Source organism: Papio anubis, chromosome 2 (assembly GCF_008728515.1).
Source record: "Papio anubis isolate 15944 chromosome 2, Panubis1.0, whole genome shotgun sequence".
Lineage (NCBI taxonomy): Eukaryota > Metazoa > Chordata > Mammalia > Primates > Cercopithecidae > Papio > Papio anubis.
The window spans coordinates 94,220,990-94,234,648 of NC_044977.1; the positions used below are offsets into that span (position 1 = coordinate 94,220,990).

The 13,659-nt window shown below is 46.1% G+C and overlaps 1 protein-coding gene across 8 annotated transcripts; it reads right to left on the reverse strand.

The window, feature by feature from the left end:
* Positions 1–327: 327 nt before the first annotated feature.
* Positions 328–12,984, reverse strand: CCRL2 (C-C motif chemokine receptor like 2). 8 transcript variants are annotated; one of them, XM_017955491.3, is made up of 4 exons: positions 12,825–12,982; positions 5,718–5,883; positions 2,353–2,466; positions 328–1,783 (listed from the first exon to the last, which is right to left on the reverse strand). In XM_017955491.3, exons 2-4 carry the CDS (start codon positions 5,730–5,732, stop codon positions 737–739), a joined length of 1,176 nt encoding a protein of 391 aa, XP_017810980.1. In that variant the 5' UTR covers positions 5,733–5,883; positions 12,825–12,982; the 3' UTR covers positions 328–736. The 8 variants fall into 8 exon arrangements, with proteins under 8 accessions (XP_017810980.1, XP_017810981.1, XP_031519265.1 ...); XM_017955492.3 differs by lacking the exon at positions 2,353–2,466 and having other exon boundaries at positions 12,825–12,984; XM_031663405.1 differs by lacking the exon at positions 5,718–5,883.
* Between the last annotated feature and the right edge of the window lie 675 nt (positions 12,985–13,659).

Genomic DNA, 13,659 nt, shown 5'->3' on the forward strand with positions numbered 1-13,659 from the left:
ATTCTAAACAGAATTTCTCATTTGCTTTTGTTAAATCTCCTAAGATTCCATAGTTTTGATAAAGTACGAGAAAATATCAGAAACCTTGGGTTAGGGGAAGCTGGGGATCTAGGGGTGTGGCGAGTGACCAAGAGAATTTAGAGAACTTCCTCAGAACAAGTTACCTTACCTCTTTTTTTCCACAGCTTCCAGCTAGCTGGTTCTTCTCATCAACTGCGAGAAAATGCACCTGAAAAATTACTCCCATATAAATGTGCTGCTTATAATTCGGAATGTAGTTAAATTGGTTTTAAAAGCAACTTATGAATTATTTTAAAATACATTAAATAGATGTTTTAAAATACATTTATTTCATGCAGTTTGTCCCCAGGGTTTGGAGTTCGACGTTCCGGACCAAGTGTAGGCTCTGAGCAAACGCTACCAGGGCTGGAGAATCAGTTCTGCCACTTCCTACTTGTGTGATCTTAGACAAACTTCCGAGCCTCAGTTTTCTTCTCAGAGAAATGAGACTAGTCCCATCCACACTACGGACAAGTGGTTGGAGGCGAAGGAGTTCATGTTTGTAAAGGGCCTTGCACGGTGCCTGAGACAAATTTAATGCTTAGCAAATGTTAGCGCACCTTTCCCTTTTCTTCCTGTATCCGATTTTGTAAACAAGTGTGTAAAAAATTTAAGTGAAATAATGCAAAAAGATGAAAATCCATGTTTAGTCGTCTTGCCTTTGGTGGATGCTAGTTTACACTTCGGTGGAACGGTCAGGTTCTTCCCTCGATGTGCCTTGTGCAAACCGCCGCCTGGGTTGACGTGGGGTGTTACTACGCCGATGGAAAAAACGGCAGAGGTATTTCCTAAATGTCCCATCAAGAAAGACATACAGGAGAGGGTTGACGCAGCAGTGGGTGGTGGCGATGAGTTTAGTGATGAGAACACTTTTGTCCAGGTTGTAGTTGCTCTTGCAGTCACTCAGGGAGAAATGTTCTTTGAAAGTGGACAGGAAAAGTGCGATATTGTAGGGCGCCCACATCAGAAGGAAGACTACCATTATGGCAAAAACAAGCTTGAAAAGGCTATACCTCTGCTCCCCGAACCTTAGTGTTTTTCTCATTTGCACATAGAGAAATGTAAAAATAAATAGGGGAAAGACAAGAACCGAAACATTCATTTTTAAAGTCAGAAAATGCTTCCAGAATGTCTCATCAGCTGGCAGGAAGGGAGTTCTGCTAAATGCACACTTGTATTTCGGGTCTTCCATCTGAGGTTTATAAACCGCAAATTCGGGCACAGTGGCCAGAATGGCTGTTACCCACGCCACGGCACTTGTGACGATGCCACAGGGCACCCTCCTCCTGACTGAGAAAAAGTTTCCCTTGTGCAAAAACACTAGGTACCTTTGCACGGTCAGAAGGCAATTGAAAAATGTCTCACTGTACAGGCCCACAAAGTACAGTCCAATGAGAATTTTACACATGGGATCGCCACCAGCGTGAGCCCAGAAGGGCAGGGTAAGCAAGAAACACAAGTTAGAAACTGCCAAGTTTAGAAGATAGATATTTTCCACGCGTTTGAGTCCTTTATATTTTACCAGGGTAAGCACAACCAGAAGATTGTCCAGGACACCGACCACGAACACAGCAGAGCAGAGCGACGGCACCAGCTGGGCTGAGGGCGCCCAGGTATCATACTTGTCACATTGCTCTGCCTCGTCGCTCTCCAGTTCACCTTCTATGAGGACATCATATTCATCCTCTGGTGCCAGCGTGTAATTGGCCATATTCAGGCTGCCCTGCGGAGAAACGGGAGATGATTTTCCTCTCCAACAGCTGTCTTATCCTGGAGGAAACAACAAACTGGACTCTGATTCAAACAGCCCCACTTTCCCTTTCTGAAGCTACATTTTAGCCAGAGGAGTTTCCTATTTCAGAAGACTGAAATAAACATTTCTTTCACGTGTGCCCACTTCCCATCTACTTGGGCACCATCCTCAATCTACTTGTCAAGCATGTAAGTGCTTAGCAGTGTTCCAGGTGCCACGGGAAATAAAGCTGGCACGACACCGTCTTTGTAGAACTTACCTTCTTTCAGCAGAAACAGGACTTGCCTACATGAACACAATATGAAAGAAAATATATCATTAAAGAGAACCAAGTACCATGGCTTGCTTTTAAGAAACGGGTGTAGATCATAATTTCTGCATGTTTAAGAAGTTTGCTCACCCCCTAAAGCAGCTTCCTGTAACAGCTGAGATGTTTTTCTCTTGAAGGGTATAAACAAATGTTTGCAAAAGTGAAACCATGCTCAGCATCAACATGGCCATGAGGGGTTAAATACATAGATGACATGCAGATGACTTACCACTGGGCCGAGCTCCTGGCGGGGAAGGGCGCAGCCTCCAGACCCAGCATCCGGGAGCTGTGGGAATGGCCCCAGACAGTGGATGGCCTCCTTTTGATCAGACTGCTCCTGACCCTGAGGGGCACGAGAAACCACTGTGGATTCCCCCGGTGGCTCTACCCCCGCCACTCACAGAGCTCAGGGACCTACTGAAATAAAGAACTCTAAAGCTTCCCCAGGCCTCCAGAGGATCTCCGAAACGTCTGAGAGCAACCGGGAAGTAGTTCCCTCCTCCCTCTGGCCCTGTACCCCGCCTTTGATTTCCCTGTGACCTTTGACAGTCGTCTTCTGGCCGCCTGAGATAAGGGAACTGTGTCACTGCTGCTCTGAGTGATAGCAAGGAAGTGATGTCAAGGTGCTGAGACCTGCCAAGACCCTCTGGCTTGCGGCATGTGACACTCTGAGTAGGTGACAGGTACCAGCTACCGTCAGCAGAGAGGAATGTTCATGGTGACCACGAGTCCAGACCTGAGGGTCCTGATCCTCTGAGGTGGCCTCTCACCAGTGTTTACAGAAACCCACCCGCTGATTCGATATGGGGACCAGGAAGCTGCCGTGAGAGTCACAGTGTTTGGGTTTTTATTGTCATTTTTGAGGGACACTGTGTGCTTTGTCTAAAGACTGAGGCCTCAAAAGAGAATTCCAGGAAAATGGAAGCTACAGGGTGATGTCAGTTGGGAAAAGGCCAGGGGCAGAGGTGGGGCCTCAGCAGCAGCGAGCATAGGGCTGCCCCGGGTGTCAACATGGAGGAAAGCAAAGGGATTTGCAAGCAGCCGGAAGTGATTGGTGCTGGGGCTCATGCGGGAGCTGACGCCACTCTGCAAAGGAGAACCCAGAGGAGGAAAGTCCTGTGGTGACGACACAGAGGTGACATCAAGTCGCGTGGGAGAGAATGTGAGGGGGACAAGTTTAACTCCAAACTGAGGCTGGGGGCTAGGGTAGGTTTGAGGCCAGAGAGAAGGAAATTGAGAGAACAGCCCAGATTTGGAATGGTGGGAGGAGGCTGTGGGGAGGGGAGGCTGTGGGAAGAGGGTGGGAGGGGAGGGCACGGTTTGGAAGAAGGATGAACTGAGAAGAGGAACTTGAAAATACTGAAAAAATCTAGATGAGCTGCTCTTGGGTCAACAACTCAGCAGCTGCAACTAACCTAATTTGGGGACCAGACCTATTTGCTTAGAATTTATATATTGATTAAATGACATCCTTTTCACACCACAGATGTGTCTGAGGTAGGATTGAATACAAAATGTGTACCTGTCAAAATAGAAAATTAAGAAACTAGCCTGGCACTGTGGCACATTCCTATAGTCTCAGCTGCTCAGAAGCCTGAGGTGGGAGGGTTGGTTGAGCCCAGGAGTTCGTGGCCAGCCTGGGCAACATAGTGAGACCCCGTATCTATAAACAATACAAAAATTAGCCAGATGCAGTGGCAAGTGCCTGTAATCCCAGACATTCGAGAGGCTGAGGTGGGATGATCACTTGAGCCCAGGAGTTTAAGCCTGCAGTGAGCCACGATCATGGCACTCTGCACTCCGGCCTGGGTGGCAGAGCGAGACGCTGTCCCTGGAAAAAAAAGAAGAAGGAGGAGGAGGAGGAGGAGGAGGAGGAGGAGAGGCGGGGAGAGGAGGGGCAGAGAGAGAACTATTAAGAGAAAAATAAACATACAAAGAGCCCAGACAAATATGTGATTGAGCATTAAACTTAACTCCATGTGTGCCAAAAGTCAAGGCAGAAAGAGAAACACGGTGATGTTTGATGGCAGAGGGGTTGGTGCTGGCGGGAACCTAAGCTGTAAGTGCCCTTTTCTCTCTCGTGTGGGTCTCCTGTGAGTGAGTGAGTGGGGGTCACCATGCCCTGGGACACTCTTCCCACCCCCTGCAGCCTGGGATCAGCAGTGGCCCCTCCTCCTGGGTCTCTCCAACTCCTGCAGCTGGGCAGGACACTCAGGACCTTGAATGAATAGGTGCGGGCAGCTTTACTTTCCATGCTTATGGATCAGTTCCAGAAAAAGGAAGGAAAGTCAAGTCAGACTTTGAAACTTGCAAAACCCCGGGAGTACACACACTCTTCCTCATTAGTGGAGGACAAAAACAGCAGTTGGGCACCTCATGTACCACATGTCACAGAATCATGTGAGCTGTGAAATTTCCCAAGGAAAAACACAGAATAATGTGAGGTATGAAGTTTCCCAAAGAAAAATGTTTTGTAAATTCGGGATCACCCTGACTTCCTAATATTAGCATGGCCTTCACTTTCAGTATTATTTTATTTTTGCCTGATTCCCAGCATTCTGTCTATCCACATTCAGGCCATGAGGTCCTTGAAACTTCATCTACGTAGGAAGGAAGGAAGAGTTTAGAAGGCTGCAGTTGAGGGGAAAGGAAAGTTCTCTTTATCATTCTAATATCTGAAGCCATAATAGGGCCTCCTCCTTGTGAAACGACACCACATTCTGCAGCCTTGGCAAGTGGCCCACAAACCTTACTTTTGAAGGTCTGAGTTCCTCTTTATCACTGTAATTCATCCCCAGTTTTAGTCAAAGGAACTATCACTGTATACTCTCATTCCCCACTTTGTGTAGATCACTCATTTACTCAGCTGAATTACTCAGCTAGTATTTCTAGAGTGCCTAGCCTGTGCCCAGCTCAGTTCCAGGTGCTGGGGATGCATCGATGGACAAAACAGGCAAAAATCCTGACCTTCATGGAGCTCACATTCTACAGACAGAAACTAAGCAAGTAAATTGTAGGTTAGTAGGAGAGAAGTGCTATGGAGAAAGTGAAGCAGGGGAGAGCAAGAGAGGCCAAGGTGGCTCAGGGATCACGTTTTAAATAGTGTAGTCAGAGAAAGCCTTGCTGAAAGCTGGGCGTGGTGGCTCATGCCTGTAATCCCAGCACTTTGGGAGGCTGAGGTGGGTGGATCACTTGAGGTCAGGAGTTTGAGACCAGGCTGGCCGACATGGCAAAACTCCATCTCTACTAAAAATGCAAAAATTAGCCAGGAGGGGTGGTGGCGGGTGCCTGTAATCCCAGCTACTCAGGAGGCTGAGGCAGGAGAATCACTCGAAACCAGGAGGCGGAGGTTGCAGTGACCCGAGATCCTGCCACTGCACTTCAGCCTGGGCGACAGAGTGAGACACCATCTAAAAAGAGAGAGAGAGAGAGAGAGAGAGAGAGAGAAAGCCTTGCTGAGATGATGGGCACCAAAGCCACAAATGGTTAGGTCCAATAGTTCATGATCATTATCTCATTCTTTCTTGTCACTAAGTTCTTATATCAGGGAGGTGGAAAACACACACTGGGTGATAACCTTAGCAATAATTTTACCAAAGGCGCAGACATTCTTCTTAATATATTGACCCTCAATAAAAAAGGCAAAGGATGTGAGGCTCCAGTGATCGATTTATTGCCTTTCAGCTCTTCATCCACTCTTCCGTGTTCTGCCTTGTGAGTCTAGAGCTGGACCCCATAAACATTTCTCCTTTGCCAGCTGCTGTAGAAGGCATAAGAGGGTCACAGTAAGAGGCAGAGTTTTTTCTTTCTGGTTCCAGGATTTGTTTTTATTTTGTTTTTGTTCTTTTGGCTGATTTGCCAGTGCTGGGTGGAGACCCTGCAGTGCCCACTGCCCGGTGAATTTTGCCAACAGCATGACAGTGGCTTCCTGCTGACTTTTGCTGGCACTCTAGTGGGTAGCTTCCCAGTAAATTTTGCTGGCACCACAAGAGCATCTTCCTCGCCATAGGCATGCCCACGTTCTTGGAAATCTCTCTGGTACCCCTTCGGGCAGTTTCCTGCTCACCAGCCCCAACCTGCCACAACTCAGCAAACTTCTTGGGCATCCATTGGGTTGCAGCCACACCCCCTCCAGCAAGTGTGGATCAGCTGGGGAGGGAGGGCATTTTTTAGTTCGCCCCTTCCTTGGCTGCTCTGCCTTAGCTTAGAGGTCGTGGCTGCTCTCTACATCTGCCATTCCTGCATTCTTTAGAGTTCTCCTTACCTCCTTTAGTAGTTCATACCCTTTTATAAGTTAATAACTCTTTATATGTAATGTTCATTGTTCAAACTACTGGTATGGTTTCTGTCTTGACTATATGCTGATTGATACACACATTAAATTTAGTTTAGGGAAGGGATGGGAGAATGCTAGGATGATGCCTTTTTTAGAGATCTGACTTGATCTTGAGAAATAGGTATTAGACCAAAGAGCTAAAAACAGAACTACCATTCAACCCAGCAATTCCATTACTGGGTATATACCCAGAGGAATATAAATCATTCTACCATAAAGACACATGCATGTGAACGTTCATTGTGGCACTATTCACAGTAGCAAAGACATGGAATCAACCTAAATGCCCGTCAATGACAGATTAGATAAAGAAAATGTGGCACATATACACCATGGAATACTATGCAGCCATGAAAAGAACAAGATCATGTTTTTTTGTGGAAACATGAATGGAACTGGAGGCTATTATCCTTAGGAAACTAACACAGGAACAGAAAACCAAATACCTCGTATTCTCACTTATAAGTGGGAGCTAAATGATGAGAACACATGAACTCAAAGAAGGGAACAACGGACACTGGGTCTACTTGAGATTGGAGGGTAGGAGGAGGGAGAGGAGCAGAAAAAATACCTATTGAGTACTGGGCTTAATATCTGAGTGATGACGTAATTTGTACAACAAACCCCCATGACAAAAGTTTACCTATGTAACAAACCTTCACATGTACCCCAGAACCTAAAATAAAAGTCTAAAAAATTATTATTTAAATGCATAATAACAAATGTGGAAAGTTTCAAAAAAAGAAAAATAAGTATTAGAATGTTTAGACTGATGATAACTTAATCTGTCCCTTACTATGGCTTCTTCAAATACAATCTTTCTTAGATTATCAATTAATCAATCCATTATCTAATTTTTATTAGCAAATAATGTTACAGAAAATTTTTATAGAGAAAAACTATGATAGTGATAATCTCACATAATAGCCATTATAAGTTTTAAATAGTACTGCTTCTTAATGGGAAACAATCAATTTTCTTCTGAATTAATTGTTTGATATTGATTAGTAGATCGAAGAGGCAAATAACGGCATATAATTTTACAGCTTCTGAGACCATCTTATCCTGCCCCAGATTTTCTTTCCTGTAGTTGGCTGATCCCTAAAATTCCACTCAGCACCCAACACGTAGTAGCTGTGATACCTGGGAGGGCAGATAATACTTCTAAAATGCAATTGTGTTGATAATCCACCCTGGAAATACAGATTTTATATGTGCTTACTGGGAGTGAAATAGTGTTAACTATTCCCTAAAGCAGTCTTTCTCAATGCATGTTCAGTTTATTCTGCAGTATGCTAAAAAGTGTAGAAAAAAGGACGGGAAGCTATTGCTCATTTAAGTTTGAAAAATAGCTGGACTGAAAAATTAAAGCAAATTTCTTTACTACAGGACTTCTCAGAGCCCTTCATATGCTAATAGGGATTATGATCTTCCATGAGGAAGAAAAGTATGGAGTGTTTCCCAAAATGTTTCCAACCCCTTTTAAAATTTTCGTACAGATACTTATAGGCTAAAAGTTCAGTGAGCATATTCTGAGAAATGCTTCCTTAGACATACAAATATTACTGTGTAATTAATTAATTTAATTAGTTACTATTATTAATTTAATTAATAATAAATAAATATTACTGTGTGGTCTAGTTCATCCCCTGCCCAACTCTGAGGGACTGTAATTGACTGAGGGGCCCAGCTGCTGTACTCTGAGACCCATGTCTGCATTCATGCCAAGGCTGTGCCCTCCATGGGCTGCTCCCACTCCATGACCCTATTAGGGACACTATGACAGGCCCATGTCTTGAACAGGGACTCCTCTGATGGGTGCCTTTGGCACATGCTTCAGCCAAACCTCTACTTCCTTCCCCATCTCCTTCACTTGGAGTCAGACTTGCTGGCTTTCCCAGCTCCTCCTGGCTCCCTTTGCAGTCCTGCAAATGTCACAGACATTTCCCCTGTTACACTTCTTGTATGCCAGACCCCACCCTGGGTTCTGTATCTTGAAAGATTTGGACTAACATAGTCTTGGAAGGAAGGACATAATTTTCTAGAGTCTTGAGTCCTTTGCTTACCATGAAGCAATACATTTTGCCGCATCTCAATCCCTTTCTTCTTACCTCCCATTTACCTGTGGCCTGCATGGACCAATCCTTTTGGAACACATAAAGCCACTTACTTCCATCATATTTCCATTCTGTCATGTTTGGCTAACTCCTCAGCTCATACGACTTTTTCTATTCCTTGTTCTCTGCTTTGTGCTTCCTCTGCTCTAACCTCACCTCCCAATATTCCATTTTATCCCATGCTTTTCCTCTGTGTCTCTGGAACCTGAATTCTGACAATCTCCCTGATATCTTTGATTTATGCCCAAAACATTCGCACCATCTCCTGTCCCTTGAGGATACTCCTTCCCTCTCACTTCTGTCTCAGATTTGGGAGTCAGAAGGTGACATCCTTGGCCTCAGTGCCACTTTTTGACTATTAATTCCCTTCCAGATATAAAGGAGGCTGCTGTGGGCTCCAGTTCTCCGACTACATCGCTCTCTGCTCCACTTCACTGCTATCATCCACTGACTGCCTGGTTGCCCCTATTTTATTCAAGACTTGTGCACATGGATAAGGGGCTTCTATTCACTCCAGAGTCCCATATCATCCTGGTGGCTTAGTTGTCCATGTGGATGCCCATCTGGTGCCCAAGTCTCAGCTCATTAACTCAACTCCCTGGCCTTCGGTTTCGCGCCACTAGTACCCAGCTGAGGTTTGTTACCATTGATTTACCACTGAACTCTCAAAATAAAATTGCTCACTTTTCTGATGACAACTTTTACTCCTTTGGTTTCTCTCACTCCATTTATTCTTTCTGTAATACGTGTTGTTCATCAAGCCCTCCAGCCTCTGACTATCAGCCCTTCCCATGGTCACATCCCTCTTTGTCTAGCTGAAATCCAGTAGTCTATCACTTAGTCATTCTATTGTCAACACCCTGACCTCTCTTGAAGATCCAGCCTTAGATAAATTCTCCTCTACATTTTTTCTGTGAGTGTGTGTTTCTGAGAACAGCTGTTTAAAACCACTTAGCAGCTGGGGTCTAGCCTGTAATCCCAGCACTTTAGGAGGCTGAAGCGGGCGGATTGCGAGGTCAGGAGATCGAGACTATCCTGGCTAACACGGTGAAATCTGTCTCTACTAAAAATTCAAAAAATTAGCCCGGCGTGGTGGTGGGTGCCTGTAGTCCCAGCTACTCAGGAGGCTGAGGCAGGAGAATGGTGTGAACCCAGGAAGCGGAGCTTGCAGTGAGCCGAGATCATGCCACTGCACACCAGCCTGGGCGACACAGCAAGACTCCGTCTCAAAAAAATAAAAATAAATAAATAAAACCACTTAGCAGTGGGGCTCAAGCTTGTAATGCCAGCACTTTGGGAGAGCGAGGTGGGCAGATTGCTTGAGCCCAGGAGTTCAAGACCAGCTTGGGCAATATGGCAAGACCATGTCTCTACAAAATATACAAAACATAGCTGGGAGTGTTGGTGTTTGTCTGTAATCCCAGGCCCGGGAGGCTGGGGTGGGAGGATTGCTTGAGTCCAGGAGGCAGAGATTGCACTGAGCTGTGATTGTGCTACTACTACACTCAAGCCTGGGTGCCAGAGTGAGACCTTGTTTCAAAAAAATAAAAATAAATAAAACCACTTAACTACGTGGACAAGATACATCAGTAATTTAAGATCTTCAACTAACTTCCAGAGACTCTTCTAGATTCTGTGATAACTCTTCTGAGTGTGACAAGTTGTCACTTTATCCCATTTTTCCATCAACTATTTCAAGCTGCCTAAAGCTTCCAGTCTCTTCACCCCCATTCTAATGACTCACGTTTACTCTCAGGAAATGATCTCATCTTCTGCTTTTCTCAGAACTCCTCAACTCCTCAGGCCCCAACTTAAAGTGCAACTGTGGTATGTCTACATTTTTCCTCTCTCTACGGGCAGAGTTGCTGCTCTTACACTAAAGGCTAATCTCTCCCCCTGCACTCTGGATCTCATTCCATTTAACCTTCATCATTTTTTCCCACATTATCTTTAAGTCCCAACTTTTTCCTCTCTATTAGATTATTCAGAATTTTTAAATGCTCAGATCTCTCCCTTAAATAAAGATTACAAACCCACCCTTGACCTCAAACATTGGTCTGACCAATGTCTCTTGTCCCCCTCTTCCAGGCAGCTTCATTAGTTGTCCAAACTCTGTTTCTACTTCATCACTGCTTATTCCCCACTCTACACCCTGCAGCCTGGCTTCTGCCCCCACCATTCCACTGCGATTGGTCTCCCTGGGTTCACATTTGTTGTAAAATGTGGTCCCTTTATTCATCTTGTAGGTATTTAGTGCCCACTGTCTTATAAATCTTCCTTTTGCCCTTCCATATCCATTCTCCACTCTCTACCCAACTTTATTCCGGGGGAAGCTCACCTTGTTAACAGCAGGCTCCCCTGTCTTTCGATTTTCTGTTGTGTTTGGCTGATGGAGAATTTTAGGCAGAAGATTGGAGAGCAAGGTCAGGGGAATCAGGCCCTGGCTCTCTCCTAATGGGGTCTCAGTGGGCTGATGTGTCCCTTGACATAAGGGCAGCTCTTGTCAGGCAGCTCCCTCCCCTTGCTCCATCTGGCCTTGCAATGGGAATGGTGACCTGCTCTCACTGGCACCAGGCACCACACTGTGTATTGTGGCTTCCCTATACCCTGTCCAAATCTTTGTATGGAATCCTTCATTAAGCTTGCCTCAGTTGCCCTACTTAAGTGTGCCGTTTGGCTTCTGCCAAGCTCCTGAAGGACACCTCTCCCAAGTCCCAGGAACTTTGCCAGACCCTGGGGAGAAAATAGTGAACAAAGCGGAACCGTCCTCTGTCCTCATGGCACTGACATTCTAGAGGGAGATTCAGGTGCAGAACTGATTATAATTCAGGGAGTCATGTGCCAAGCTAGGGGAGCACACAGGAGAGATGGGAGCCGTCTCAAGGGCGCCCAGCCTGGCTCAGGAGGGGTAGGGGAAAGTTCCCCAGGGAAGGTGTCACCTCAGTCAAGGATGCATGGATGGGAGCTGGCCAGGTGAGGAGTGGGCCTCTTCCCAGCCCCTCCTTTCCTCCTAATGTCTGCTTTTCAGGTTCTTGAGGGATCACTTACTTGTCTCTCAGAGATGGGGCAAGAAAAGAGAGAGTGATAGAATTCAAGGTGGTGACATTTTATTACTTATTGGCATCTGTGACTGAGTCTTAGTGAAAGAGAAAGTTGAAACCAAGTGCCAGACTATTTTAGGTTGGATTCCTGGGAATCCAGGGCTCAGGCCCTCTGAGAAGGAGGGTTGTGTGCAGCAGACTTGTAGGGAGGGTTTCCAGAAGACACAACTGGAAAGGAGAGAACAAGACAGGACCGGGCAGAGGGAAAGCTGCCCATGTGGTCACAGAGGAGGCCTCAGTTATTCCTACAAGGAATTAGGAATTGAGAGGAGGGCGCCAGGCCTCTGCAATCCGACATTAGCCAGTCATTGGCTCAGCCATCCCTGGGAAGGGGGCATTGCCTGGGCAGGCAGCTCCAGTTCCCACAAAGGGGAATAGCTGTGAGTTCCAGCACCTCTGTTTCCATCTACGGGGATGGGGGCATGAAGAGATGCATTGGCTTGAAGAGGACATCTGGGCAGAGTCCCACAGCATCCACTGTACAGGAAGAGGGTTCTGAATTTCCTGCAAATTTCATTTACTCTGAATGATAGAAAATGGAAACTGAAATTTCTAAAGCCACAGTGTCACAAGACCACGGAACCCACATATGGGCACACTGAAGGAGGAAGTCACGTGCACAGGAGGCCACGCTGCCCACTCGCTCCCCTAAACTATGCTGCTAGGGACTCATCCATCATCACTGGAGTGTGAAGTGCCCAGTTTTCACAGGGTCAGTTGGGTTGATTTGGTCTGATATGAATAATCAGACACTGGTCTGATATGAATAATCTTAAATAATCAAGAAAAGTTTCTTTTATGAATACAGGTAAAAATTAATACACTAAGTAGCATCCTCATTCAAAAAATATTCCCTTTAGTAAAATTAAATGACACATTGCAACTGTACAGGAAAGGGTTTAGGCCTGGTCTTCAGTCTGGATGGTGAGACCCCTAAACTGGGGGCTGTCAAGGCCCTGCTTCTTCCTGCTCACATCTCCCCCAGACAGTCCCAGAGTCTCCACAGAGGCTCCAGAGCCTCTCCCTTCCCAGGACCCACAGCTTCCTAGCACTTGACTGGAGCCAGCTCCTACATCTGCACAGAGTCTACAGTTCCCATCTCAGTCCCACCTTCTGGAAAGGGTCTTGGAAAGGGCTCCTTCCCTACCTGGTAAACCAGGATCTTCAAACTTCAGAGGCTGGTCCTGTCCTCTCCGGAGAGCCCAGAGCTTGGGGGCAGAAGTTGTGTTTTTCTAGGGGAAGGAGGGAACATTACTTTGTATTCCTTTGCCATGAGTGGGCAGAGGAGAAGACCAGGCAGGAGTTCTGCATTGTGATTGCATCACAGGGTTCCGTGGATGTTTTTTCCTATTTTGTCTTACTCTATGTCTCTGCAACATTTGACATTGCTGACACTTCCTCTTACTCCCCAAGCCCTCTCACCTGGGCTGCTACAAAGCCCTGGATTTGGCTCTTTCTTGGCACATCTCCTCATTGTTCTTTAGGGCTCCCTTTGCTGCCTGTATTCCTCGGGGTTCTGCTTGACCTATTGAGTCCACCCTACGGCATCCACTGCCTGTGACCCCAGATGTAGATCTCCACTCATTCTGCTGAGTTCAATGTTAGCACATCCAGCTTCCCCTGACACTGCCACCTGCAGGTCCCCCAGGATATCCAACTCAGCCTGTCCTGAAAACCAAACTAATTGACCCACATCCTAAAACCAGTGCTCTCCTTTTCAATGGGCCAGGACTCAAGCCTTGACCATATGCCTCTCTAAAAGTCCTGATGATCCAAGTCTTCCCTTGCAGCCTTCAGATCCATTAACTTCTCTCCACTCAGGACTTTCCTACCTTGGAAGAGGCTTCTTCTATATTCTGGAGAGAGCATTGCCAAACCTCCACCTAGGGGGTCTCCTCCATTCTTGCCTTCCTCCAATACAGTCTCCACATTGCCAGGGCCAATCCAAAGTTCAAAATAGGAATCTTCTCCCTGGCTTGAAA

Coding starts and splice junctions, on each gene's coding strand:
- CCRL2 (XM_017955491.3), bottom strand. Junction 1,784..2,352: donor GCCAGGAGCTCGGCCCAGTG/GTAAGTCATCTG, acceptor GTTTCTCCGCAG/GGCAGCCTGAATATGGCCAA.